The sequence below is a fragment of the Poecilia reticulata genome, chromosome 12 (genome assembly GCF_904066995.2).
Source record: "Poecilia reticulata chromosome 12, P_reticulata-male-v2, whole genome shotgun sequence".
NCBI classification, from domain to species: domain Eukaryota; kingdom Metazoa; phylum Chordata; class Actinopteri; order Cyprinodontiformes; family Poeciliidae; genus Poecilia; species Poecilia reticulata.
The window spans coordinates 7,842,956-7,868,120 of NC_088841.1; the positions used below are offsets into that span (position 1 = coordinate 7,842,956).

The window sequence follows — 25,165 nt, forward strand, 5'->3', positions numbered from 1 at the left end:
GGGATTACATGTGATACACAAGTCACATTACTGCAAAGCGAAAGAAAAGATTAACGTGGCTTCCATTTCTTTTACAAATACAGATCTGAAAAGTGTGCGGTGTATTTGTATTCAGCCCTCTTGAGTTAAGGGAAACAACTTTCTCTGCTTTCCAGATGTGAATATGTAAATGTTTGGCTCAGCTTTGTAGGTCAAGCTCAGTGAGGTTGACTGGAGAACCTTTGTGAACAGTAAGGTTCCATTTTTACCACAGATTCTTAAGTAGGTGTAGGTCTAGACTTTGACTAGGCCATTGCAGCAAATGCACATGCTTTGCATTCTAAACCTGCTGTGATGCTGCCCTGGGTGTCATCAGGCCAGTATTTACCCTCCATCCATATTCCTGTTCCTCGAAGTCAAGAAAAATAAAAAGCATGATGTTGCCACCACCACAAGAACTAACAAACCTAACAAAAATAACAAAAGTCAGAACAAGTGTATTGATACACCTGTATAAATTACAGAGATTTGAACTTTGGTTACTGATTACCTATTCGATGACTTCTGGTTAAGCTGGATTTTATTTAGGTGTGTTAGAGTAAAAGGTGTTGGGGGGTCATGTACAAATTCAACTAAGTTGTGATTGGTCATGTAAAATCCTGATGAAATATATTGAAGTTTGGGGTGTGAATATGACAAAATGTGGAAAAGTTGAAGAGACACAAATACTTTGGCAAATTAGTTTGTTTAACATCAATCAGAAAAGATATCTAAAACTTTTTATTTTAGTCTCAGCTTTTTAACACGTTATCTGAAGCTCGGATTTAGGCCATATTTTGGCCTAAATGACCAAAATCCACCTCTGGAGTCTACAAACTCAAGGCTGACCTTGCGTGGCATCTAATATTCCTTGTGTTTATGTTGGTTCATCATTTTTCCAAAGCTTTGTGTGGCGCACAGCAGCAGGAGGAGACAAAGCAGCAGCCCCGGTGACCTCACTGCAATGCATTCCTCTGCTGTGATGTCACGTTTCGTCCCTCTCAAATCAACTTTCAAGGAGGCAGGTAGGCCTTTATCAGGCCCGCCTCTCTGTCGCTGTTACAGTATTTCGCCGTATTTAGATGTAAGGGGTAGGAAGAGACAAACAGAAAATGATGAAAACAGCCCTGTGTCCGACCGTCTTTACGAGGTGATAATAAGCAGCTCTGGAGAGTGGAATTCCTTTTGTCTGGGATTTCTTTAAATATATTACGGCTCATGTAATTTTATTGGCCGAGAGTCTGCCGTTTGGCACGATTCTTTACTCATTTTTGAATAAATGACGGTGAGGTTTTATGTGAAAGTTTTCTTTTAAGTGATAGACCTTCATAAGACTTGGTTTGATATGTGTCTTCTTGAAACACTTGATCTAAAAGCCTGAAGCACCTCTGAACTTTATGTTGTGACTTAAGCTCAATATTTGGCAGTAATGTTCATTTTATCAACAATGATAGAGTGAAAAGGGTAAAATCTCCCAAAAAAAGACAAAGAGAAAGGTTGCCTTTGCCTTTTTCCAAATGTGTACTGTGGATTAAATTGAATCCTCTGTCAATATCTGATGATGTCCAAATGTGGTTGAATAGCTGTTAGAGTTGCTATCTGGGCTAATTAAGAAAACTGTCTTTTGCTGGCTTGGCTTTTGCAGAATGTTGTGAAAAATTGCTTAAAAAGGACAACTTAATAAAAGTTTTTCTAAATGGTAAACATATCGTGGTGATAATTAGCTTGTCCTTAAATTCATTTGTTCATTTAGAATAGAAAAAGTGGCCTCTCATCTAGATATAAATGGAGTTGTTGTGTCCTTGTTGTATCTTTCAGATAAATTACTCAAAAGGGGAAACGACTTTGGGTCCCTTTAACCAATTACTACTTCCATTTCAAACCTCTAAACAACCCATGTCTTACCAGTGTCTTAGTTAAGTATTTTTAATGTAATATGAAGACAAATATTATTAAAAATGCTCAAATCTAGATTATAATCTAACCACATGTATTCTAAAGATTTTATATCTCACCTTAGTTAGGTTGTGTTCAGTTTCCGAGCACCGTTTCAGCCTGATGGTCAGTATGACAGATTATAAGCCTTCAAACCAAAATAACTTTGAGCAACTTGCTGGTGGATTACATTTATTAGAGTCATATAATAAGAATTCCTCATTATTGATGATTAACATTACTACACTAACAGATTTCTGATACAGGTTCAGTGAAGAAGGGGCCAGACTCTAGAAATGACTTACAAGGGCAATAGCCCAAATACTTTTATTTTATTTATTGTTTTTTTGTTGTTGTTGTTGTTTTGCAAACATTGTACTTAATATAAAACTGATAGGCCCATACCAGGTGAGTTGTATTATTATTAGTTGTAGTATTTTTATTATTTTGGAGTTTTTATGAGGAAGAATAATACTCAAGATATTGAAATTTATAAAGTTATTGTACATTGTTTTTGGGAACAACAAGGAGCTCTTGAATTAACTCACATTTACAACGTGAGAGTCAATACTATTGCTTAGTCACACACAGAAAAGCCAGTATAGCCCAAAGGTGTTTCGCAGGCTTACACACGTACAAGTTGACTCTGAGAAAATGTTGGTGAGGTTTTTTTTTCCTCCTTCTTCTTTTTATTTTTTTCCAAATCTTTGTTTCCTCAGCACACTCAGTGGAGTCCAGACTGTTTTTCCTTTAATCTCAATATGTTCAGAAAGGAAACAGAGAGCTCTCGGCACATCTCCACAGGTGGCTCGTTGCATTGGAAGGTGTTCACAGCTTGACATGTTGTGTCAGAGTAGCAAAACATGCAACCTTCCTGTCTCTGGCAACAGCCATGCTTATATGCAAAGCAGAACTGGTCTGTAGTACCGAAGGCTAAAATTAAGCTTAGTCATTACACACAGGGGTGCGGCTAAGCACCTTGTCATGTAAACAGGTCACCTAATCTGTATATGTAATATATATGTGATACAAGACAAGAATATCACAATAAGACGATGAATTGCTTTGTTTATTTGGTCATTTAGAAACTCTAAATGTGCGGAATGAATCACACCTGGTGAAGTTTCCCATATTTTGTCATGCCCAAATCACAAATTTAGGATTATACAGACTAACAAAGCTCTGTAATTGGAAGGAGAAAGAAAAATGAGAACAGGTTTTCAAAATCTTTTACAAAAAAAAGCATCTGAAAGTGTGGCTTGCATTTATGTTCAGCCCAGTTGGAGTAGCACCATTGGTTCTTTGGGTGTATATTTCTACCAGCTTTGCACAATTAAAGACTATAATTTTGCAGATTTTTGGCAAATTAACTGAGTCAGAGTGGATGGAAAATCCTTATAAACAAACTGATGTAATGTCTGGACTTTGACTATGCCATTCTAAAAAGTAAAACTGTGTCCCCTATTTGGCTTTTGGGAAGCCTTAAGCTGGATTTTTAAGGGGGGTTAAATTCAAATCCATGGTGTACTCTCCAGCTTTTTATCTGTTTTGTCTGTTCCTTTAAGTCTCTTAGATAAAATAGATGTTTGTAGTGAAGCGTGTTAATGTGATAACAAGCTTATCACATTAGAACAGCTTGGCCAAAAGTAAAAAGTTGCTCATTCAGCTAGCTGTGGCTCTTCGCATGAACTAATTCTCGCATTTATTAAAACAGCGATCAAGCGCTCTGTCTTCATCATATGCATGACACATTTCGATGCACTCATCCTGTTGTTCCTGTGCTGCGAACAGGAAAGCAAGTGATAGGAAGTGAAGTTAAACTAGGGCAGGGTTGCTTAACCTCTCACCATCACGACTGTGGTGAGGCTGCGTGCATGCACGTTGGACTGTGATACGCTGTCCGCTTGCCGTTTGATTAAAAACTTTCGCATCGAAGTGAAACGCTACTCACAGTAAGGCTGAAGAAGACTAAATCTTAGTTGAAGTGGTTTAAAAACTTTGTGACGATTGCATCAGCACTTATGATGCTGATGTAGTTGAGAGAATGGAAGCAGAGCTGATTGTGACAGTTGCCGTTTGTTTTCAGCTTTTGCGACTCGCCTCGGGTAAAACAGCTGTCACTCAGCTCCAAAACGTTAAATGCCTTTAGTGCAACATCACAGGAGTGATTATAGTATTCACCAGTTTTATAAACACAGGCTGGGAGTGTGTTGTCTTCACCATCCTGTCCTTGAAAATTTACCAACTAGATAAGCGCAGTAATTGTTGTAATCTAGCTTTTGGCTAGCAGGATGAAATTTTGACAGAATTCAGCTCTCTAACTGAGCAGTGCTGACACTCCTAGTTGAAATGCACAGGCAGTTGGCAGTTTAAAAAAAATGTTTTATGCAAGCAGAGAGTATTGAGAAATTGACATGAATCACGTGCATGCAACTTTTCCTTAATAGGGATAATGTACAAATCCAACCAAAGAAGAAGGAAGTAAAATCTGGTAGCGCATGTGACCAGTTTGCACTGAAACCATAGTGAGAACAAATGAACATGAAATAATGCAAGAGTATTCTGCAGCTAAATTAATTCAGTGACCATTCAACACCGTGCTAGATCTGCTTTGCAAAAAGACAAGCGACTTCTCATATCTAAAACTGGAACTGTGTCAAAGGGGCTTTGCAACCAAAGACGGCACAAAGTGTAAAGCGGAAAACCGTCCAGCTGTCACACGTCTGCACCTTTAATGACTCACTTCCCACATGTGATTCATTTGGGAAGTAGATGTACTTTACCTTTCATACCGATGCATGCAGTTGTCTTCCAACTGCATGGAATGAAAGCGGATTTCTCGGGAGATCACAACGTATTGATGCGGCAGCATGGACAAGATTGAAACTCTAATCAAAGAGCAGCAGCTAAAGGTAAGTCGAACACTGCAGGGACGCTCGGTTATGTTTAGGAATTTGCAGCATCGCAGACACATTTTCTTGCTTGCTTGTCGTTCTCTATTAAATTTTGTACAAAGAATTGTCTGAAAAGACAAGGGACATTCAATACACTTCGCCGAAGGGGCCTAGACTTGTTTTGGTTGTTCATTCCCAGCTCTGAGATGTCTCAGCTGATTTCCTTGAAGTGTTAGTTAGACTTTGAAGCAGCCTGTCTCAGAAGAGACTGCTCCCGTATATCATCATGAGTCACCCTGAACTCCCCGCTTTGGGTTCAGTTGCATCCCCCTGCTGCTCGCTCGACATCGCAGGACTTGAAATATGAGCTACCTTGTTTCCATCAAAGCCTGAGAGCTTGGCCAGACTACAGCGGGGCTCCTCGTTAAATCTTACACTCATCACCACACACCTGCTGACTCGGTGATACTACCTCAGGGCCCTTTGAAACAACGTGATGGTGAAATGATAATGAATGCGTCCACATTTGATCTGGGTGCAGTATTGAGAGAGGAGGGTAGAATGAAGAAGGATTTAATTAGAAAAATGGGATATGCAGATAAACAAGTGGCGATAATAGATTTAAACCAAGCTTTTATTAAAGGACATTTATTGAACATCGATTTTGGACTTCGTCTTTTAAGTTGTTCGTTTAAAGTCTTTTAGCTTTTAGCTATCAACTTGTAAGCTGTGTGTGTGGAATAAGAATAGACTGATGAGATTCTTACTTTATAATAACCTTGAGTAAATACACCACTGATTTACTGTTTTTCATAAAAATGTGTCATAATTAATCACTCAACTCCTACTGTTGTCATTCTTTGTTGTGCTGAAATCTATTTTTACTAGATTTGAGCAAAAATAAAGACTTAATATTTAGCTGTAGCTTTCAGTTGAATGTTGCACATTTTATTTGACCTTTTTGCTGCTCTGCTTTTTATAAAGCAGCACCAGCAAAACTAGAAAAACTACATTTCCTGCAAAACAGAAGTGTGTATGCTGTAAGCTAAAACATTGATTACATTTTGATGAAACACTTGACATGAAGCAGAGATCCTAACAATGGCTAAGTGTAAAAATAGGTACAATCATTAAAATAATTAGAATTTTCCTAAAAACTTCAAATCTTAACAGAAGCAGTGCTTCAAAGTGTCATGGTGTAGGTTCAAAGGGCAAAGTTAATGCCATTGCTGTTGATACATTCAAGCTTCTTAGGCATTCGTATGACATTATTTAAGCTGAACTCTTCAAGAGGACACATTTTCTCATGTTTTGAGTATAAATTGTTAATTAATTGTTGGAGGTGTTGCACCCAACCACTTCTACTAAAGGACACGACAGACTAACTTGCGCCTCACACCACCACACAGATTCTCAATGATTGACAGCAACCATACCTTGACCTCTCTGTTTTCACCAGCAAGCAGGTGGCATCAACTCCCTATTGAGTGCACATGTATAAAAGCAATAGAAAACTTTTCAGGGACAAACAAATGAGTTGTGTTTTTATATTATACTGTTTGTCCACACTTTCAAATGCCGCCCTGAGCTAATGCCCATGTCACCCATAATTACAACTACATCTGGATTGTTTCATTAAATTTTGATAGAACAAGTGAAATGACTAAAAAAGTTGTGAAAAGCAGATGTTATAGCAAAAACTGGTGAATGAATGTTATAATAGGGGAGGTTTATTCATAGAAAAACGATTAATCAGGTGCTCTTCTTGGTTTGCATAAGGATATCTTATGTAAGTGGAGCTGTTTTCTCACCTCGGAACTGAACGATAGCTGTTGCTGGAACCGATTGGTCATCTTGTCTTTAGAACAGTGACTCAGTCCCTTCCCAGCACCGTTTGTTGCAGCCTCTAATGTTTCATCACTGCCTTTTTTTTCCTTCAGACTGTTTGCACAGTCAGTCTTAAAGCACTGCTGTCATACTGTAAATCAGCCATTGTCCTGAAGCCACTGATTAAGCCTTGCAGTCGTCCGTGTTCTGCTAATTACTGCTGTATTGTTCTACATACTGTCAATGTGATTTGATCTTTAGGTGGGGACTGTGTCAAGTTTCCTCAGCAGTGGCAGCAGAGAGCATTGTTAGCTATTTATAGTAAGTCAAGGTGGATGATTGTGAACAACTTTCTCAGGTTGTTGACCTTCAGTCTAAAATTACCCACCATTTTATGCTATCTTCAGTGTAGTTTGAAACCACAGCTTATAAGTATAACAGACTCAATATCACTTATTTCTTTTTTCTATTGGTTCGTTACCATCCAGGAGAGATGGAGGAAAATACAGCAGAAAAGATGTCTGTTGAATTCATCTTAATACATTTTAAATTCCTAGTTTTGTGTGGGCAAACACGACAGCAAAGAGCTGTGGTCTCAGTTCTCCATCTGTGCACATTTGCGGTCTGAGGCCACGCATTGGTGAGTTTGTTGCTTCTGTAGCCAAATCGGAGTCACCGTGCTTCTTTAAAATCCCCCCGTTTCCAGGAGGTGCCACATGTGGTCAGTTCATGTGCAAACACTTTTACCACAGTTTTTTTTTGTGTTTTTTGGATTACATTTAATCCGAAATGACCTAAAGCCGTGAAGCATGTCACCGTGGTCTCTCGCTACCTCAAAGGAGTCAAACTGCTGAAAATGATTCCAGCACTCACTCTTGACCCCCTCTTGAATCTCTTCACATTGCCTCCTCTGCTTTCCTTTCCTCTCATTCGGCTGAGTCATTCTCCTAATGGACACAACTTTGGGAATTTTCCTAATTTCTTTCAAAACTCTACTTAATCTGTTATGTAGAGTTCAGATATTGTCCAGCGTCTTCTTGTGCATATGAATCATGAAAGATGGCTGCCTCTTATTCTTTTTTTAACTGAATTGTACAAAAGTGGTACATTGGGTGCATAAAATATTAGTTATGTTAAGCAACAGACATAATTAGATTATGATCTGATTCCACTGTTGTAATCACTTATTGTTTCATTCATAATCAAATTCTGTTTCTGAATCAGTGTTTTCCCCTCGGTACACTGCCTAGCATGAGATGCGTCTTGTACAACATCATGTGAAACGTACTGCGAGGAAGAAAAAAAATGTCCTCCTTGTGTCAGGCAGTCTCATATTAAGTGCCATCTTTTCTCATATCCTGAAACGAGGCATGCATGGGAGGAGTGAAAGGGCTGCCACGTAATTTAGAGAAAGCCTGGGAAACTCCAGCAGAGATTTTGCTAATTTAGTTGCAGGGAACCATGTATTATACATTTCTCAAGTTAATTGCCCCATCCCGAATGGAAAGTTAGATTTTGTTTACCTTATTGAAAAACTGAGGAAGAAATGGTGGTGTATGGTTCCATGTCATGTATTTCTAGAGCTACCATGCATCAATTAAAGTTTTTTTTTTTATGAGTACTTGTTTTTGTATCTGGTAACAGATACAAAAATACCACACATTTAATGTTAGTTCTTTATATGAACTTTACAGCAATATAATTTGTGCAACTGTCTAAATTTCGGCACTAATGCATTGCCGTAGTATCTTGCTTCATATGTTGACATATCTAAAAATGAATTCTATATGGGTCCACATGAAGAAATTAAGCACTTATGTGTGTATTGGGTGTAAAAGATACACAATTTACAGTGTGCTACAATGCAAGTACATTTTTGGCATGGTGTTATGCTTATCGATTACCTGACCTTGTTTAGTGGAAAGTTCAATTCTCTACATAGATGTAGTGAGTGCCCCTCAAGACGAGGCCAAATCCCACAATATGCCAGTCACTCCAAGCTTCCAGCATGCCGACGTGAGGAAATCTTCACCAGTGCAGACAAAGCATCTTTACAGTGTAACAAGATATTAAATTCAAGGTTCTTTATTTGCCATTAGTGCATGAAATCTCCAGTCCAGTCACACTGGAACTTTAGTGCAGAGTTTGATGAGTCAACAGTTTAAAAAAAAACAACAAAAAACAGACAGTGCAGAGCATATTAATAATTTTTAAATTCAGTAACCTTCTGTAATGTTCCCTTAAAAATGGGTCAAATTATCTTTTATTTTTTAAGGTAATATTTAGAAATAGTCTTCAGGCCTCTTGACTGGTGAGGTGTTAAGACAATATGTGTGTTTGATTGTAGTCCTTTGTTTTTTTTATGAACGTTGTTTTAAAGTTTGTAAGGTTACCAACTTTTAAACAACAAAGCTATTAAGACTGAAAGGAAAAACTGAATATATTACTAAGAACTGGGTCGAGTAATTGTAAACTGTGAACTGTGACTACATTTTCTCATACTCAGTCCTGACTCGAGTAAGTAAGTCAGTAAACAGCCCCTGCATGAAAGCAGTGTCTGACCTGACAGAAAAAGTATTTGACTGATCTATTTATGAAGTGAAACTGCACAAGCCCCGGAGTGAGGCCTTAGAGTAAAGTGCATAAGGAACATGTTTTATGAAGTCTCTCATTTACATCCACAGTGTTTGCCAGCTGACTTAATTATAATCTAGTATAACTATTTTTTTATGAGTTTTTTTTCTCCAAGTTGCAAAATCTCTGCTGCAGTCACAGCTTGATTTAAAAACAACTCTTAATCATAAACGGTATATTTTGGCCCTGCAGAGAACATGCCATTCTAAGTTTTTTTTAGTGCAGCTAGAAGTGAAACATGTCACAACAGCATGACTGCTTTGACAAGAAGTTTCACCTAAGACCTATGAAGCAACGGTACTGCACGTAGGAAGTTCAACCTGCTGAATTGTGTTTTAGCTCCTCCCTATGTGCCTCCAGCTTGTTTCATTTCATGTTCTGGGCTTTAACTACAGCGTTGCACATTAAGAGCAGGATGCAGAAAAATGACAGTAACATTCATCACTGTCAGTTGTGTTTTATTGGGATTTTATGTGGTAAAGTAGGACAAAATTGTGAAGGAAACAAAAAACACTTTTAAAATAAAACCCTGAAATGTTTGGTGTGCTGTATTCAGTTCCCTTTTCGTTATAATTTCTCCACATCTGAGTTTTAGCATTTTGTCCACTAAACAAACACATCTGCTGTGCAAATCAAGGGGACTAATAGACACTTCAAATGGCCAAATATAAGGATGACATTCAGAGGACTAATGTATGGCACTTGAATTAGAAGGTCTGACCAAGTGTGCATTCAAGTTGCCCTTTGCGATTTTGCAAACTCTTGACATTGTGATGCCTGTTGCAGTGTGAAGTAGCATGTGGCACTTCTGTTCATCTAAGCTAGAGGTCTGCAACCTCTGACTCTGGAGTCGAAAGTGGCTCTTTAGACCTTCCACAATAAAATTTTGGCTAAAACAAACTACAGTGGACCCCAGGCTAGTCGTGGTTAAGTATTTTTCTGTGGAATGTGACTAAATAATTTGTGTAAGATTTACCATTTTTTTCTTGAGCATATTTAAAATATTCTAATACAAAAAAATCAGCTTTGGAAGTTAATCAAAAAAAGAAAATTATATTCCTTGATGCTGATTGGCTAGAATGGAAATAAGGAAGTAAATGTATCTGTCCTCTAGTTTAAAAAGTGTAATTGTGGTTCTTTAAAAATTGCATGCATTTATTTAAAAATAATCCAAGCCAAGAGACCCAGGGTAACACACCATACTTGATGAAATATGGTATAGGTAGAATCATGCTGTAGGGAAGGTTTTCTTTAGCACAAAACGGTAAACTAGTCTGAGTTGATGGAAAAAGCCTACAAAAAACTTGAGATAGGAGCAAAAGTTAAACATCAAGCAGGATGTCAGCACTAAATATACAGTAGATACAGCATATCAGTGTGTTAGAATGGCCCAGTGAAAGTATAGATCAAGATCCAAATGAGAATTTGGAAAATGGACACCAACACATACCCCAAAAGACTAGCAGCTCTAGCCACAGCAAGTATGTGGTTCTGCAAAGTGTTAACTTGGAAAGCCTACATACATTTTAAGTAGTTGGTTGTAGGTGTTGTTGCAGTTCATTGATTGGGTTAATGTTAAAGTTCAAAGTTTGCTTCATTCCTAGGAATATATTTTATAAGAATTAAAGAGCCTTATCCGCACCAAAAGGAACAAAAACAGCTCAGGGGGAACAATGGCTAATGTGTGTGCAGGCTGGCCTAGTAGGCTTAATCCACAGAGCAGCCTAATGGGTGTTAAAGGTACAAGGGAGGTTCAGTAATCAGATTAATAACAGGGTCATTTAATCAAGTTCTCTGCTGGTTCTTTCTCTCACTGTTCTTTTGCCTCGGCATAGTGAGATTCTGTTCAGCCTTGTGAGATAAAAATATTCTTATTTTAATACCTTACCTTGACTAACTTTAATAATACACTACAGTTTTATGGAGATCAAACCAATCAAGATTTTTAGATTGAACCAAAACCTGGTTTCGCTTGAGATGGATTAACTTTGTCCAGGACGTCCGATTTCTGCGCTCTCCTTTGCAAGAAAACCTCGCGCCATGTTGCGAAGAAGAAGCCACTTTTTTGTGCTCATCGACAACGCTCTTTCTGTGAAAGCAGAAAAAGAAGAGGAGCAAAAGGAAGAGGAGCCCACAGCGAGCCCCTTTGAGGAGTATCTGCAGACGCTCCTCCAGTTGAAGACGACCAGTGCTGTAAGTGAGCAGAGGAGTGAGGAAGTTCTCATTTCAGACACATAGACTGCACTCAAAGCCACTGTGGGTTTTCCAACTGAATCAATCTGACGTCTGCAGAGTTTTAATTCCGCTTAGCTGGAACACTTCAGGCTCTTTTAAGTAAACATGGTTACTAATCACAGGAAGGCGCCGACTCAGACGTCCCGCCTCTCAGTGCTGCCAACACGCATAGGTAGAAAGTTTGAAAGACATACAGGAAGTGTTACATGTACCAGTGGAAGCTGCTCTTATCGTTTTTGACAAGGCGAGGTGTTGCTTCTATAAATACCTTGATAGCGTTCCAACATGAGGTGTCCTCTCTGGACAAACCAGCTGCTCAGTTTTGTGTGATCATTTGCCTCCAAATGTGTGTCATCTTGTCCTATTTTTCACTAAACTTTGCAAAAGAAAGTGGATTGTAGCCTAAAAAAAATAAATTTTTGCCTTCTTACTTGTTTGTTGTTTTTTTTGTCATAAGTTTAGGAACACATTTGGAGTTTTATTTGGACTCAAAGATTCAGAATTTAAGCATAACAAAGTACCACATGTGAATGTATGCAGCCACTCCAGATGGTTTAGATTAGTAAAACAGCTAAATGTATCTTTGCTAGATATAAGAGAGAGCTTTAAATAATGATTTTATTTATTATTATTAAGAAAAGCTGCCTTAAACAACTTGGCCTTGTGTTGTTGCCACCTGTTGCAACAATTATCAAGTGTTCATATCTGGCTAAAAGTCTTTTCTTTCACTTTTGGCTCAGTCTTCTTTGCAGAATTGTTTTAATTCAGTCAAATTGGAGAGTTTTTAAACAAGAATACTGATATCCTACAAATCTGGCAAATACATATATTTTAAATACATGTATTATATATATAATATATTTATTTTAAAAAGTCAATGTTAATGACACAAAACACATAAATAGAAGAACTCTTTAAGATGGAAAATCTTTTTCTGACTGTCAGTGATTGACCATAAATAATAACAGCAGATTATATGCATTAAAAGCCTCTAACTAGCTATATTAATATTAAAGTCATTCATACCCTTTATTATTAGAATTTTACAAATAAATTAATGACTATGATGAGAAAACATTACCCAAGACTGTGCCTGATCATATTTCTTATTAAAAAGGTCACAGGCAGTTCATGACCACTCTGATAACCAGAACTAAAATATCAGATGACATCTGCTGTGAACACGCATATGATCATCATCTGTTTTTATTTGTGCGAGTTTGCATGTTTTCCTGTGAATCCTCTCTGATACTGTAGCTGCACAGGGCTGCAGATGCTTTGTTTCAGACCCCGCTTTCTCAGACAAAGCGCGATGTGTGTTCGAGAGGGTGCTTGGCATCTCCTTTAAATATTTGTTCTTGCTGCGGGACGCCCACCATCATGAAGCCCTGTGACCGCCTGCAGCAGTCGGTTCATGTATGGCGAGCGGTTCTGGTTGACCAGATACAGCCTCGCTTTGAGTCTGTGAAGTGTGCGGTCAGGTCCGCTTTGTTGGTTCCTCTGTGTTCTTTGAGGTTATGAATAATTAGTGAAAGGACAAGTCCAAATTTTCCAACATTTTGTGTACTTTTTTTTTTTCCCCCACCGAGGCCAGGAGGGCTTTTGCTGGAACAATTCAGTCGTTTGTTGGTTATTTTAATTGGTTGGACTCTCACAGCCCACTGAACAGATCTGGATGGCTGCTGTTTCTTTCTGTTCGTTCTCATTAGCTCTGCAGGTTTGGATTTGTCAGCTGATGAGACTACCTGACAAATAAAGAATTAAACCTTTTGTATTTTTTTGTTTCGACATCAAACTCTATTTAAGCTCTATTTAAGTATGTTAGACTACACGGCCTTCCAAAAATCATTTACCACATTACAATTTCAAACTTGTATTGGTATTTTTTGTGATAGACCTAAAAATTTGTGAATTAAAATTATAGTTTTCATAGTTCTGTGTGAACAGGGTGTCTGCGCATCCTTAAAAGGTCTTAAATTAAATGTCTTAAATTCATTTAAAAATGGAAGATGGCCTTGAACATTGTAACCACAGGTCTTGTTAGGACTGTTTAATCTTGTATGTTGAGTGTATTTTCTTTCTTGCGGGTCTTTTCTGTCAGGAAAATGTTTGGGTCGCACTCAGACATTGTCACTGCGTTCTGTGACTTGAGACAGTTGAGGCTACCAGTAACTCACTGATAACATACCTCATCTAGCCAACTAGCTTGATAACTTTTTCGCGTCTATCGTGGGTAAGTGCAAATTTATTCACCATTTGACTGGATAAAGTTTGTACATTTCTGTGGAGATAAATGTCTTAAATTCCATTCATAGTGGTCTTAAAAAGTCTAAAATTTGAGTTAGTGAAGCCTGGGGAAACCCTGTAACGTACACTTGTATCCAGCCCTCCTGTACAATAGTTTGTAGAAAACCAAACCCTCCAGGATATTTCCCTTGCAAAATAGCTCCAGCTTAGTCAGATTGGTCAAACTTTGCATTTAAACATAACCTGTCAAACATTGCCACAGATTCTAGCTTAGATTTGAGCTATTCTAACTCAAAGAAAATTCTCTGTTGTAAACCAAGACATTATAATTCTGGCTGTAAGCGAAGGTCCTGCTGCAAGGTGAACCTTGGCTACCGTCTCAAGTCTTCTGCAGCCTCTAATAATTTTCTGCTGCACAAAACTCCATCCACTTTCCCATCAACTCTTCCCTTCTCACTCCTGATTCACTGAAAAGCATCCCCACAGCTTTAGATTGCTGCCACCATGTTTCACTGTGAGGATTGACTGCTTTCCAATGACATCTGAATGCAATTTCTAGCTCTAGATTTAGAGTTATCAAAATAAAACAGGCTAAAGTAAATGACTCTACTTATTGCTGGTCTGTAGCAGAAAATCTTATTGAAATTTGTGGTTGTGATGTGACAACACTGGAATAAACAGTCATTGTCTTAAAACAGAATTTGGCTCCTCTGCTGGAAAGGTTTAGGGGGTTAATGGTTGTTTTCAGCATGACTAACCCAAACCCACCTACCAGTCTTTACTCCACAGTCAATATGCTGAACAAATGAAAAAGAGAAAAAGGCTTCTTTTCTCATTGTTCTCCATCCAGCTGAACATCTGTCTTCTCAAACCCTGCTGATCCCCGCATGTTGTGTTTCTCTTCTCGCCCACTGACAGGCGGGGAAAAGTACTGAAGTCTCCACCATTCTCCTTGATAATATTCATCTCAAACATCCTCCATGTGGCCCTTCTAGGTTCAGATCTGTTTATTTGGACTTTTCTTTCCCTGTGTAATTTGTGCAGCTCAGGGTCAGAAAACTGCAACAGTGCATTTGTGACCAACTTGCTAAATAATGAAATACTACTTTGGTACATTTGCCTCTTCTCCAATTTGCTAGTTTGCAATTTCCTGTTTGCGTTGTCCGTTCTTTACATTTTGTTAGCCAACAAGCGGCTCTGTTTTTTCCCTCTTGTCTTTTTAATAGCGTATTGATTTCAGCTGTGACCGCCAGAGCAGCACGACTCCCTACGTGGAGGTGGCTATAACCCATTAAGCAAAGATGTCCCCAGAAATGTTTGCTCAGGGAGTTTAAAATCAGTACATGTCTTTTACCATTATGTTGTAAATTCACTCTATTCCCTTTTATGATGTGGCACAAGAGGGCCTTTACTGCCCCTCCTTTCTTCCCATTTTTTTTATCAGGTTTGTTTTAGGATTTTAAAAAAAGGAATATCTTGAATATTAGATTAATTTTTTATATGGATTTTTTTAAATGCTCCATTTTCTGTGAGACTTAGAAATTCCTTTAATTGTTGTCAGTATCTTTTGAGGTCTTTATGTAAATATTTAAATTTGAGGGTTTTTGTTCGACAACTTTACTCTCTACTGCCATCTGTGTTAGATAAGGGAATTACAACCACTGTGGGATTATTTTATACATTACACATCCCTTTTTCCCTGTTAATAAATTAAGTAAGCATGAAGACTTCTATTTATATCCACCCTTAGATGAAGGGCACATAACAAACCATACACTGAGCAGACTCGCACACAGACACACTCCCCACTGTTTGTTGCCTTATGAGTTCTCTGTGCTGTACACTAATAAAGAATCTCCTTATGTCTTTGATTGAATAATTTGGACTGAACAGGTTGCTAAATAATGTGAATTAGTTTAGATTAACCACTAGTCCGATACGTTAACCTTCACCATAATCCCCGGCTCTCTACTTAAGAGGGATTTTGCAGGGTCAGAAGACCGTTCCTATGAAACAAACATGCACTTGTTTTCATTTCTTACCACCAATAGGGAACCTGTGTATTTAGGAAGTGCTAAAATATCTTCTATTTTTGACCCTTTTTTCTAATTTCCTGCATGTTGCTACGTGTTTGTTAGAATCAGAGTTCTATTTATTTTCAGTACGTGTTCTACTACAATAGTATGCGAAACACTGTGAGTTGGGGCTGTGGCCTGAAATAACAAGCTGAGTGGTTCTGGAGGGGATCTCCTACATCGTGTATTCCTTGATCTGGGAACAAGGTTAGGCGTGAGAGTCTGGCAGATGAAAGAACAGAAGCAGGTAAAGGTCAGGACAGGGATTTATCAGGAGAGAACGAAGAAAATTCACTTCTGCATGCAGGCTTGACCCTAATGCAGTCAACCTTGACAGAGTTGCTAACAATGCGTAATTTGCATGCATGCTCCATGAGTGAACTTTGAGTAAAAGAGAAGTGTGTTCATTTTTTTCATGTGTAGTCAAAATATTTTTAACCGTACACATCATTGGGACAGTGATGATTTACATTTCCAGCTCGGGGATGCAGGTTTAAAAATAATAAAACAGAAATGTTACTTATTATTTAGAGTAATAGTTGACGATGTTTGACATGAGGTCCTGTAGCAAGTTTATAAACAGTTAATATCTGACCTTTGAGAAAATTTGTGGATTGACGAATTAAACCTAAAATATTATGACATTATATATATATCAGTGACGCGCGGTCAGGGAAAAATCATGGAAAAATAATATATAATAATAAAATCATTTATAAAACTATTTTCACGTGTGGTTTGTACTATAAAGTACCCATTTTTCATTTAACCAAATCTGATGTTTTTTTTCTTCAAAATTGCTGAATTTTCGCGTTTTCCCATTCAAATGCTTAGAAGCAAAGCCGGTGAGGCAGCAGCGAGTTGAGCCTCACCTGCGATTGCGCAACCTCTTGCTAACTACCATTCCATGAGAGCATGCTCCTCCTGTCTGTGCGTCGCCAATAAATTGGTTAAAAATATTTAATGTATGAACTGATTTTCCATAATTCAGGTTATGCATTTAATGTACCGTGTTTTTATTGTCACCAACTGTGTGTATAACGTGCTTCGTGTGCTAAGGAGCGATCAGAAACGGCAGAACAGATTCGAGGTGAGGCAGGCAGTTCTCTTGACTCATCGCTGGGGGCGCTCATGAAATCAAGACATTGTGACTCCACAACTGCAGAGTAAGAGACGGTAACAGCGATCTAGTCATACAGTAGGTGCGCTGATACAGAGAGCGAGAAAGACATGGTTTTGAGTTGTACTTTAACAGTTTCTCCCTTTGCTGTTAAGCACAGCACGGAATTAATAATATCTACATGTCTAAGTTTGAGATAAAGTAATTATTCTGTGGCGGCGGCGCGGCTAAGCATCACATGTTAAAGAATAGTCTTTTTGCCCTCCAGCATTTCCTTATGTAAACAGTAACATGCAGGGGGTAACATGCACCGACAATTATAATTAAGTCGGTGCCTCACCACCTATGAACCTCACCCCACGTCACTGATATATATACGTATATATTTTTTTAAAAGTAAAAAGTAGATAAAAATTCCTAATCATTTTTGCCTTTAAATCACTTAACACAGTCAAACCCATATGAAAACAAAAGGCTGCTCTAAAAATAATACACACTGTCAAATAATGGGTCTTTTATAACATAAGTTTTACTAAGCAGTGCAGCTGTGTTACGAAGTATTGTTGAATAATTTAAGTCTGATCCAGATGATTAGTTCCGAGTAATTACCCAAAAATAAAATAAGTCCATGTAAAAAAGTATAGATCAACCTTCACTCAAAAGTGCATATGTAGTTTTAATTTTCATACCACTTTGTTTCTATATAATACCGTTACTCTGACTGGAACCGTTTTACGTGTTGCACAAGTATTTGTTTCGCTCAGGAAGATCACTGGTGATGCACCACCTCCAAACTCAGTTTCCTGTGTGATCAATCAGTGGATTCAATAAAAACAATTGTTTAATACAAACACGATGACAGCTTAAAGGCTCATAAAATTGCATTTGTTCTAACTGCTGTTGAGTTTTATGAGAAGGGGGTAGTTTGGTTTTAACCCTTCTCTGACTAGCCGTTAGCTTTAGCCTCGAGCTAATCTGGAGGCTCTATTAATTAAATCCATCAAAACTGAGAACTATGAGTCATTCACAGCTTAAAAAAACACACCATCCAGTTTTTTCCAATTTTTTTTAGTTTAATGAAAATCTTATCAAGTTTAAAGACATGTATTGTGGTTTACATAAGAATAATCACATTTTTTTCTTGCGCTACATAAATTGAAATAAAAAAATCAAATCTGGTGAAAATTAGAAAGAACAGGCTAGACAAAAATCACTACTTGCTGATTAAAGCGTGGTTGGTTATTTTAAACTTGGTTGGTTATTTTTTTAAACTTATGACCTAGAAATGTACTGACAAAAACAAAGCGTAAACATACATATAATGATGGAAAACTTCCTAATGCTCTTGTGCTGTCCTTTGCTCTTTTTTATTTTTTATAGATTTTTGTTATTAGATCTGCTCCATCTGGTCATGGAGAGGTGATAGTCTTTAGATGGGTTTAAATACTTTACTGGCTGGAATGGCAGCAGTTTGATGTGATAAGGAGGAAGGCTGTAACAGTATACAGCACAATCACTTCTCATAATGTGTGTGTTTTCTTAACAGTTCCCTGCCTGAGAATCATAAATTATTAATCCAATGTTTCTAGTGTAGCTCGGAAATTGCACCACTGATGGATTTTTCATTTTACTCCGGCAGTGACTCATCACCACCTGAACAAGAACCTTTGCATTTATTTATTTATTTTTATTGGTTTGCTGTATAGTTTATTTAATTTTCACACTTTGGAGAGGTTTGCAAATTTAAAGTGGCTCCCAACCCCCAACCATATGTAATCTCCTCATGAGTAATCCCGCCTCTTGTGTCATTCCTAGTCCTTTCAAGCCCCCTCCCTTTGTTTTGCAGCTCTCTCTCTCCCTCTCTGTCCTCTACTCTCATCCCACTTATTCCACCTTACGCCTGATGGAGCATTAAGCCTGAACGCTGCTGGCAGCCATGGACTCATATTCATTTGGTTGTTGAGTAAACCAGCCAGGCTTTGGACCTTTCCCTTCACTCACATTTATTTTTCCTTTTACTCCTTCCAGAAAATCAGGAATTACTTGAACCAGCTAATTTTTTAGTGTGTGTGGAAGGTTTCGGGGTAGGGAAGGGGTCAGGAGACTTCGTTCTGAGCCTCGGCACGCTTCTGCTGATCTGCACTTGCTCCCACTTGGGATACCCAGACAAAGGTCTCGCGGATGACCTCTCCACACTAACTTTAGCTTTTCACCGCATTCACTCTGAGGGCGGTGAATTGAATGGGCATTTTCCAGAGTTTGGATGTTTCCATGCTGAGAGCCACCGGATAAGATGGTGCCCCTGCAGAAAAGGGTAATCCGAGAAATGTGTGTGGAGGAGGAGAGGAGGTTTTTATCGTGCATGATTTAGCTGCTCTGACGTGGGCTGTATGTTGTCTTTTATTTTGTCCTGAATACTCGCTTTGTGTTTGAGATGAAGTAAATTAAGTTTTGATACTTCACTTGGAGCAAACTTCAAAGAAAGCATTTGGGGATTTAGAAGAAGCATAAACAGGAATTCCAAAGGAAGATTCTTCACCCAAAGCAGAGAAAGTCTTATTGTTTGGTTTTTATCCATTGATTTCCCTGACTGTGTTGAGGGGTTTCTCATTGAAATTGGCTGACAATGCAGACTGGGAAGTCCCCCCCCCCACTTCTCATTGTATTGTTTTCTTTGAGTACTTCAATTGAGAGTCGTTCAGTTCCTGAGTGTTTTCATTCAGGGGTGTTGAAGTGATTTTATCATGCCTCATGTGATGAGATTTTACTGCAGTAAAGCGATGAAGTTCTGCACAAATCTAGGCGATATTAAAAAGACATTTGGCTTTCCTCTATGACAACCTGACATTGCTTCACAGAGCTTCAGACTGAAGCACACCTCTTCATCTTTTTCATCACCACAACCACTTCCTGTGTCACTTGTGCTTTCAGTGCAGGATGCTTGAAGCACTGCTGTATCATTCTGCACTGTTCGCTTAAAAATCACATAAGTTTTTCTTTTTTTCTGGTGCTGACACCTTCTAAGATTCTCCCCTTATTAGTCGGATGTAGAGAAGACTAAAGACATGGTGGAGGAGAGGATGGGAGACTGTTGGAGCCACACCAAGGTCGCATTTTATGTTTTTTTTTCTTTGTGTGGTTAGATTAGGTAATATTGTCTGGATTTAGACGTGATGTATATGTGCTGATTTGTCAGATGAATTATTTGCTCTCTTTCCTGATCTGACAACTTTCCCGACGTGACCTTAGCCAAGTCGAGGCTCATACTTTCACCCACAAGTCACGAGCGAGTCTTGAATAATGACTTCAGTCTGAGCAGCTGCGTTTAGTTATCAGTGCTATAGACTGCTGGGGTCTGGATTTACCATAAGGCTCTGGAACATCCCACACTTTTTAAATCATATTTGGATCTGAAGGAGAAGCCTCTGGTGAAACTGGTAGCGCTGATTAACTGCTTATGGAGAGACGAGTGTCGTGTTTCTGGTGAGACGCCTTTCGCTGGGGAATGCATTGCGCAGATGTGAACAAAAAGGTCACCCCGTGCATATGGGGTTTTTACCTCAAAATCCATTCTAAAAGTAATACAGTATTTACATATACTCAATATGACCATCTAAAGGAGGTGTAGCTTTGCCCCTACATAACCTGTTAGATGATTAAAGCAGTTTGAACAGCTCCACAGGTCAAGATGGAAGGTTAGCTTTAGCTGTTTGTGATTTCTATCATTAGCTGCATATAATAGCTCTCTTCATCACCTTTCTTTTTTGAGTAGCTGCTATTTATTTTAAGGCAAGAGGGGATGTCACACTGTGTGTGGTGTACGTGACAGAGAAGTGCAGTGTTCACTGTAAAATAAGGTTATTCTATTTTAAATTAAAGGCAAAATGATTTTTGAAACTAGCATTAATTGTGGTCTCCATGCGTCTTGAGAATATCAATATATAACTCTGAAATTGACATAAGGCCCTCAGTCTATAAGAACAGCACACTGCTCACAACAAACAGCATTGTGAGTTCAGTGACCTGGCTGAAAAAGATTGTCATCACAATAATACCGGTGCAGCTGAAAATGATCAACAGCTGATTTTGTGGTGCATCTCTGTTCTTCGCTCAATAAAATGTTCTACGCTAATCATGCAACCTAATCATTTTCACCTCTTGTTCTCTACAGGATCAGTTTGATAACTTGGAGAAGCACACGCAGTGGGGGATTGAGTTTGTGGAGAAGTACAACAAATTTGTGAAGGAGCGATTGGAGATCGAAAACAACTATGCAAAGCAAATTAGGTGAGTTCTTTCTGACCAGTATTTGATGTTGCAGTTGGTGGAAAAAAACATGTTATGTGGGGAATCTGACTGTCACATTTTGAAAACACACTTCTGATCCAGTTTTGTTATTTCTATTGTGCTCAAATTGTCAAAGTTTAAAAAAGGCTTAATGGCATCAAGCAGGGTGTGTTTTTGTCTTTTTCACCGCAGTTTTATCTTTATATTACCACATGACATGTGATTACTTTAGAGGCAACAGCAGCATTTCCTTTCTGTCATATTCGTGTCAGACTTTGTCAACAGACTAAGTTTATCGCTGAATCAGGTCTAATGAGATGCCTCTGAATTTGTTGACCCGCAGCCGGCTTCCTCTTTTCCCCATTAATGAGAGGCAATGTGAGCGTCACAGGAAGTTTAAATTTCATTCGAAAAAGTTAATGGACATTTAAGTGGCTGCCTTGCTTGGCAGATAAAATCATTCAGGCATAGAATAGATCTGATGAGTCAATCTTCTTTTTAATAAAAACACTCGCTTTGCTAAGTAAGCTACTTGACTACTAAGTAAGCTAGTCAGCCTTTCAAATTAAAAGGTATTGTCTGTTTCCTCGATAGTAAACTAAAACTCAAAAGTGTTCCAATATGTAAAAAAAATAATAATGTAAGTACTTGAATGAATTTGTGTCTGAAGTGCATCTGTATGAGAACGTAGCACATTTTTATATTTCCATGCAACTCCAATGTCAGGTTTCAGCCAGTGAAATAAGTCAAAGTGGACGTCTGCTTAACTCCCCTCTCCATCCTTTCTTCCCCCCGTCTAGCTGTTTCTCTGTCTGCCTCTTTCCTCCTTGCATGTGAAGTTGTGCGTTTCTGTCACTGGTCTGAGCTTCAGGCAGAAAGGAAGTCAGGTTGTGAGGGGTTAGGGGGGTGGTTTCCATAGTGATGACAAAGTATCAGCATTATCAACCTTAGGTCTGACCCAGATTTTTTTATTCCACCAACCACATGTGTCGGCTCCTCCCCTTCCCCTTCCCCTTCCCCTCCCCCTCCTCCTCTTCCTCTTCCTCCTCTCTTCCCCTCCTCACACACACACTGTGTTGAGATACAGTCGCTGATTTTCAAAGGCAGTTTTTGGAGCAGAGAGGATTCATCTCCTCAGGCCTCCTGCCGCTCAGCAGTCAGCAACAGAAGAAGATATTCCCCCAAATCCGCATCTTCGTCCCCCCTCACCCTCCAAAGAGGATGGTCAATACGGCTAATGCCCTAATTATTCTGCAATCGTCCTGTTTCAGAATGAATAACTAATACCATGACAGGATTCATATAAAGATTGCTTTAGTAAACAATAGACGGTTATAGAAGACCAACTTTAGGTAATGAGGCTGTCAGTGTTTAGATGCATTGCTTAAGCTCATATATCCCTCTGTGACTTTCTGCAATTAGATTTCTTTTAACTGAATTTCAGTATTTGGTTGTCTTTAGGATTTAGTTTTTGCTGTAAATCTGTTAGAACATCTACATTTTAAGGAGCATTTATAGATTTCTAATACAGATTCAAAGTAAAAAGCGTTTCCCATGACATTTCTCATATGAATAGAGCTCCTTGCAAAAATAGTCACACTTCTTTTTCACATATTCTCACAACCTCAATAGATCTGATAGGCCAGTACAAAGTAGTATGTAACTGTGAAGTGACACAAGAAGTATACGTGATATGGGGTATGTGTCTAATAGCTTTCCACAACTAAAGAACACATTTTCTATTTATTAACCTTTGCAAAAGGATCACAGACTCTCCACTGGATTCTCTCTGACTGGGTCATTCTTAAATATGTTTTGATTGTGGTCCTTGTAGCTCTGGCTGCAAGTTTAGGGTCAGTGTGATCCAGAAAGGGAATCTCCTCCTGAGTCTGCATATGACAGGTTTCCTAGCAATATTGCAATTAATTTAGCTTCCTCCATTTTCCTATAAACTATGACAAACTTTCCCTAGCCATACTCATAAAAAGAATCCCCACAGCATGAGTCTTTCACCTCCATGTCTTGCTTGTCTTCAAGTGACACATGGCGGAAACAGTACAAATTTAGTCTCAGTTTACCTTCTTGCGGTGTCCCTCAAGTGGTTTGTTCTTCCTGTACACCAAGTCTGCTTAAGTAACATCTATAGGCTACTGCACTGGACTTCATTTAGTGTTATCACAGAAGAGGGGAAAAGGAAGCTTTATTTGTGTAATTTCACTGACTCTGTTATGTACTACATAGAGATACCGAACCAATATCAATGTTTGTATTGGTCCTGATATCGAAAAAAGTCTACATTGAGTATCGGTGACAATGTGAGCATCAGAGCAGAGCTATTCAATTTAATTCTAAGCTATGTGCTCTGAGCAACATCATGCTTTATTATTTACTTTAGATTTAGAATTTCTAAAGACATTTTTTCAATCATTTGACTGTTGCAGTTTGTTTGTCAGTTTCTTTATTATTTATTTCACATTGGCTGTTATATGACTAATTGCACTGACTGAACAAATTAAAGTTGTTTTTACATGTTTGACCAGGTTTGTGAAGCTATTGGTGTATCCAAGTGTGCTGTACTGCTAGAGAGTAGTCAAATAAATTTGTAATTCAGTACACTTATGACTTTGTTTTTTTTTTAAAGAAACATTTTAAGCCAATTCAGCACTGTTTTTCTGTATCGCACTGAATTGGTTGATACTAAACTTCAGATATCTGCATCGGTATCGGAAGTGAAAAAGACAGAATCGGTGCATTCCTACTGCTTTGTGTTGGCCTATGAAATAAATTCTTCATAACAATCACAACTGTTTGGCTATAATGTGAAAAAGTGAACAAAAATTTAACATTATGTATCGCAACAAAACCACACATGTATGTGGTTCAGATAGCAGCTGCATGTTCGAGCAAACATAGATGTGACATAATTCAATCAGTCAGCATGTGCCTGCAGCATGTTGAGCTCATCTCCCCATTGTAGGTTTATTAAACTTGCTCCACAAATGGAGCGGATGTTTTCGCCCCTTCATGCTTACACAAAGAGGTCTGCTGCTTAACCGTGTCTGTTATTAGGCGCGTTCTCGCATAAACACACGCTATTGGACGAGGCTAACACCAGGAAGGTTTTGGACGGAGACAGAGGACAGCTTGAGACAGAGTTTCCAGGTGCGCTCAACACATTGTCTCTTGTCTTCTGGCGCCGCTTCGCCATACCTAAGAACTAATCATCCCTTGTAATCAACTTAGCTTGTGAGATCCTGTTTAATCTATCGGCCACACTTGCACCAAAAGAAACACAGGGCTCTTAGATCTAATAAACTAATGGAGCTGGGCCTTTGATGTTATTCTTTTGTCTGTGGGCTGTGTCGTCGGGCAGATTTTCCTTGACTCGTCAAAGGTGAACTTTGTTTCTACAGCTGACATTCTGGCATATCTCCATTTGAGCTAGATAATATTTGTATTATATGAATATTTAGACATACTTCTACAAAGTTCCAGTTGCTTTCACTCTCAAAGTCAACCAAATAGCTAGAAACTGAATAATTGGTGTTGTTTGTTTGGTTGCAAAGGAAAAATAGGAAGAAAAATCATCTAAAAAAAAAAAATAAAGCAAAAGAAACACCAAAGAAACATTTGACTGATCAATAATGCAAAAGGCCAACAGAGCTGGGTCACTTATGATGTACTGAATATCGATCAGCAGTTCTATTAAGTGAGGTCTGTACTACTTTGCAAATATGTTTTGCAAATTAAAAACATGTTGAAAAATCCCATCAATGAAGGCTCTACTACTCTACTTTGCACCCTCCTTGCCATTTCCATACCAACTACATACTTCTCTAATCCATGATTAATCCTCTTCCATTGCATCGGTGTAAACAGGCACAATACTTCAG

The 25,165-nt window shown here is 38.5% G+C and overlaps 1 protein-coding gene across 32 annotated transcripts in view; it reads left to right on the forward strand.

Moving 5' to 3' along the window:
- fnbp1b (formin binding protein 1b) overlaps positions 1-25,165 on the forward strand; it is a 65,932-nt gene that overhangs the window by 1,019 nt on the left and 39,748 nt on the right. For 5 of the 32 annotated variants that reach the window (XR_014090041.1, XM_008423567.3, XM_081613141.1 and 2 more), the window contains exons 1-2: positions 11,196-11,501; positions 21,157-21,272. Coding sequence is in view for 31 of the 32 variants with exons in the window: in XM_008423567.3 (XP_008421789.2) it covers positions 11,349-11,501; positions 21,157-21,272 (269 nt within the window). In the remaining variant the exon portion in view is untranslated. Of the gene's footprint in view, positions 1-4,781; positions 4,866-11,195; positions 11,502-18,883; positions 19,300-20,024; positions 20,093-21,156; positions 21,273-25,165 lie in introns of those variants that run through there. The other 27 variants (XM_081613149.1, XM_081613145.1, XM_081613146.1 and 24 more) reach the window with 17 other exon arrangements.